At 41.4% G+C, this 5,202-nt stretch overlaps 1 protein-coding gene across 1 annotated transcript in view; it reads left to right on the forward strand.

Annotated features, from left to right (window-relative positions):
- Positions 1-487: 487 nt before the first annotated feature.
- LOC128690442 (facilitated trehalose transporter Tret1) overlaps positions 488-5,202 on the forward strand; it is a 31,256-nt gene continuing 26,541 nt past the window's right edge. The window contains exon 1 of the mRNA XM_070089698.1: positions 488-1,180. Coding sequence (XP_069945799.1) covers positions 824-1,180 — 357 coding nt within the window. The 5' untranslated portion in view covers positions 488-823. The remainder of the gene's footprint in view (positions 1,181-5,202) is intronic.

Here is a 5,202-nt window from a genome sequence, read left to right on the forward strand (position 1 = left end):
TTAATAATTATAATTTAAAAATATAATGGATAAATGCTGCTAGTAAGAATTTATAATAATAAATGACTTTGAGTGTCGATAATGAACGCCGAAAAAAAACTGTCTGGCCTCAGGTGGACTTCCTTAAAACACAAAATTAAATATATATTTTGAAGAACACATGCTTTTGCTTAAAAAATATGTTAGCTACTACGAGAACAGAAGCAATAACATATATATATATATATATATTTATATATATATATATATATATATATATATATATATATATATATATATATATATATATATATATATATATATATATATATATATATATATATATATATATATATATATATATATATATATATATATATATATATATATATATATATATATATAAAAGAGCAAGAACCAATCAGGTATTCCCACGTCATGGAGTCTCCACGCTAGGAAATTATCACTGAGTAACGAGAATGGTTGGTAAGATCACTTGGTGCTGAGACAAGGTAGTGAGCGCAGCCTTCCATGGGAGGCTGGTGTGACCACTCAGTGCTTGGACTTGACGGTGCGAAGAGGTAACTGAAGTGGCTGTTCAGAGGTAACTTAGAGTGGCTGCGGTATTGTAACTTTGTTTTAGTGATTAGCCGACGGACCACTGAACCTCCATTAGCCGTGGTGCTTAATAACCTACACAGGTTTTGCGCTTCACATTAAATATGATACGGTGATTGCGTTTTGAAAATAAGGAACGATCGCTCACGAGTGCCTCTGAAGGCTGTTGCTGCCTTATATTTGGATCTTGCTTGGAAGAGCTTCAACTGGTGGAGGAAACAGAGCGATGCCTTCCTCGAAGAGCCCAGTGGTAGGTGAACGATACAGAAAGAGACATGAAGACGAGGACGACACCATCGCCTCGTGGGGGCACGACAATCCAGCCTTCGTCGGAGTAACTGAAGAAGGCGAAGCCACAGCGAGCCCGCAGACCAGCAGCAGGAGCAGCACTCATGACGCTGCTGTACACACCATCAGCGTATCACCTCAGACAGGCAAGGGCCACGCCCTCCCCGAGAAAGTTCTCTCGCTCAAGCAAAACACGCCGGAGCTACCCAAGGACAAGAGATCCCAGCAGCGTGAGACACCAAAAGAAGATATCCACAGCTCAGAGGAGGAGGGCAAGTCTGCTGTTGCTCCGCAGGTAAGACGCGGCTGCTCATGGTATTCAATGATATATTTGTTTGTTATTAATTTATTTGTAAATGTGCATTGTGGGGAGAAATTATGTATTTTAAGCTAATTTGAGTATTATTATTAGTAGTAGTAGTAATAGTAAAAGCAATAATATTATTATTATTATTAATGAAAGCACTAAACCTATAAGGATCATACAGACTGCAAGGCAAAGATTTAGAGAGGGTTGTGGGTGCCGGAACAGTTCACAACTCATTCACAAATTAGAAAAAATCTTTACGCCCTGTTAGTCTGCCGTAGATCGTTCTCACTCGCGACTTTGACAATGATTTAGCACGGGCCGAAAAGTAGTGTAGGTCTCGTTTAAAATTTGCGGATTAGTTGTCTTGAGGTGTACATGTATATTTACTTGTTCGTCACCATCTCAAGTGGCCTCTTTAGGGGCAAGAAACTTGAGGCCATCGTCTCTGATGCCTTTTTTAGGGACAAACCTGAGGCCACCGTCACTAGTGGCCTCTTCGTGCAGAGAAAAAACTCTGGCTTGGAAATCTTCACTCGCATTATAGCTGATGAATTTTTTCAACGTGGTTTTTAAACCGCAGCTCATCTTGGCATGGCTTCAGTTGTATATCTTATTATTTGCTATTGTTCTCTGGAATGTTATGGTATCAGGAAGAATGCAATGTTATCTGTTCCACATTGTGACTTGACAGTAGTAGAAAGTTGAGTTTCTGTTACTCTGAAAGGAAGGACCTCGACCACAGGTTGACGAGGATTGGACACAGTTTACCTAAGAAATGTTAAGGAGAGTAATATTGTTATTATTTGACGTGGAATTATTTTTTCTGCCAAGCAATTATGTGCGATAGTAGAACGGTATCTCTGACATTTGCCACACACTACACTCACTCAAACACACACACACACACACACACACACACACACACACACACACACACACACATATGCTGTGCGTGCCACTTACCACAATCTTCAACACGTCCCTGGAAACTGGGCAACTACCTGAGGTATGGAAGACTGCAAATGTAGTTCCCATTTATAAAAAAGGAGACAGAAAAGAGGCACTAAACTATAGACCTGTGTCATTGACGTGTATAGTATGCAAAGTTATGGAGAAGATTATCAGGAGAGTGGTGGAGCACCTGGAACGGAACAAGAGTATAAATGCCAACCAGCACGAATTCATGGAAGGCAAATCCTGTGTCACAAACATTCTGGAGTTTTACGATAAAGTAACAGAAGTAAGACACGAGAGAGAGGGGTGGGTTGATTGCATCTTCTTGGACTGCAAGAAGGCCTTTGACACAGTTCCTCACAAGAGATTAGTGCAGAAGCTAGAGGATCAGGCGCATATAACAGGAAGGGCACTGCAATGGATCAGAGAATACCTGACAGGGAGGCAACAACGAGTCATGGTACGTAATGATGTATCACAGTGGGCACCTGTGACGAGCGGGGTCCCACAGGGGTCGGTCCTAGGACCAGTGCTATTTTTGGTATATGTGAACGACATGATGGAAGGGTTAGACTCAGAAGTGTCCCTGTTTGCAGATGATGTGAAGTTAATGAGGAGAATTAAATCAGATGAGGACCGGGCATGACTTCAAAGAGACCTGGACAGACTGGACACCTGGTCCAGCAAATGGCTTCTCGAATTTAATCCCGCCAAATGCAAAGTCATGAAGATAGGGGAAGGGCACAGAAGACCGCAGACAGAGTATAGGCTAGGTGGCCAAAGACTGCAAACCTCACTCAATGAGAAAGATCTTGGGGTGAGTATAACACCGAACATGTCTCCGGAAGCACACACCAACCAGATAACTGCTGCAGCATATGGGCGCCTGGCAAACCTGAGAACAGCGTTCCGATACCTTAGTAAGTAATCGTTCAAGATGCTGTACACCGTGTATGTCAGGCCCATACTGGAGTATGCAGCACCTGCTTGGAACCCGCACTTGATAAAGCACGTCAAGAAACTAGAGAAAGTACAAAGGTTTGCGACAAGGTTAGTTCCAGAGCTAAGGGGAATCTCCTATAAAGAAAGGTTAAGGGAAATCGGCCTGACGACACTGGAGGACAGGAGGGTCAGGGGAAACATGATAACGACATATAAAATACTGCGCGGAATAGACAAGGTGGACAAAGACAGGATGTTCCAGGGAGGGGACACAGAAACAAGAGGTCACAATTGGAAGTTGAAGACACAAATGAGTCGGAGAGATATTAGGAAGTATTTCTTCAGTCATAGAGTTGTAAGGCAGTGGAATAGCCTAGAAAATGACGTAGTGGAGGCAGGAACCATACACAGTTTTAAGACGAGGTTTGATGAAGCTCATGGAGCGGGGAGAGAGAGGACCCAGTAGCAACCGGTGAAGAGGCGGGGCCAGGAGCTAAGACTCAACCCCTGCAACCACAAATAGGTGAGTACAAATAGGTGAGTACACACACACACACACACACACGCGAGATTTGAAAAAGCTTATGGAGCAAGGAGAGGACTTAGTAGCAACCAGTGAAGAGGCGGGGCCAGGAGCTATGACTCGACCCCTGCAACCACAGTTAGGTGAGTATATACACACACAGAGCCAGGACAGAGTTGAGTTAGGTAAAATTCGTCAGGAAACAGGACAAGTGTTTCCTGACGCGGGTCTCAGTCATATGATTACCCGCCACTGGAGCTTTTGGTCATCTGACCGAGGCCTTCCGCTGGTGAGCGTAACCAGTAGCAGCCAGCAGAGAGGCGGAGCCAGAAGATGAGACTTTACCCCAGCAACCACAATTAGGTGAGTACACACAAACGCACACAAAGAAGAGGAAGGAAACAGAACGAGGCGCACATAAATGTAGACTAGATCTTCAAATGAGCTAGAAGGACATATGAAAGAATCCTTTCACTGTGAGGGTAGTAAACGAAGGGAATGCATTAAAAGGGGATGTAGTGAAAGTTAACTTCATACATGGAGTTAACACGACCTCTAATAACTCCTGCTCTTGAACTTCCCGATCTGCAACCTTTGTTATCCTCTTCTATATTCCGTACCATGTTTCTCATACCTGTCCTTGCCCCATCTCGCATCCAACTTTCTCTGCTGCATCCTTCCCTTTTTCCTAATCAAACTGGTCAAGTTGAAAACAATGGAACACTAGCGGAATTCTACAACAGTCATTAACAACAGGCAACCTTCCAAAAACTGTAAACGACAGACGTTATTATATTATATACACAAGGTATAGAAAGGCAGCAAGCCGGTTTACTTAATTAATATATCTTTGATAATAGACGCGGAAGATAAAGAAAGTAATGAAATGCCCGAAGAAAAACGTCATGAAAGACTAGAGCGATCATGGGATTAGAGAACTATTCCATAAATCTACCGGACTTCCTTTATATATGGTAAAATATATGATACTATGAACACAAGGCTGAGTGAGCTTCGCATTCTTAGATATTAATGAGTCATTTAAAAGCGTGCATCACAAGCGTCTAATTCCTACAGAGGAAGAGACGACAATAACAGTTGCAACTGATCAAGGAATATCAAAGTGGAAAAAAAAGTAATAGTGAGGGAAGAGATAAGGTGATGAAATAGCGTGACGAAAGGTGTTCCGCAAGGATCTTTCCCGGGACCTCCACTGCTCCATATATATGTCGTACCGAAGAGGTAAAACTTGCGATTATGGCTTAAATAACAACGCTTCTCTTGCCGAATAAAGAAAGCGAAAATTTGTGTATGCAATAATTTCACAAAAATCATTCTGAACCCAATGAAAAAAATATATTTCGTTGTATTTAATATTAAATTATTGTAAATTATATTTAGCTGGGTTAGGCTAAATTAAATTGCGATTATTATAATAAGGTTAGGTAAGTTTTCTATGGTTCTTTTGGTACAAAATTATTATTTTTTTTTTGCAATAATGTAAATGAATAAACAAATCTTTAAACGTATAAGAATTTTTGTTCGAAAGGAATTAATTTTAAATGAGTTCTTGTAATTGACCAGTTTT

This window comes from Cherax quadricarinatus, chromosome 29 (genome assembly GCF_038502225.1).
Source record: "Cherax quadricarinatus isolate ZL_2023a chromosome 29, ASM3850222v1, whole genome shotgun sequence".
In the NCBI taxonomy this organism is placed as follows: Eukaryota; Metazoa; Arthropoda; class Malacostraca; order Decapoda; family Parastacidae; genus Cherax; species Cherax quadricarinatus.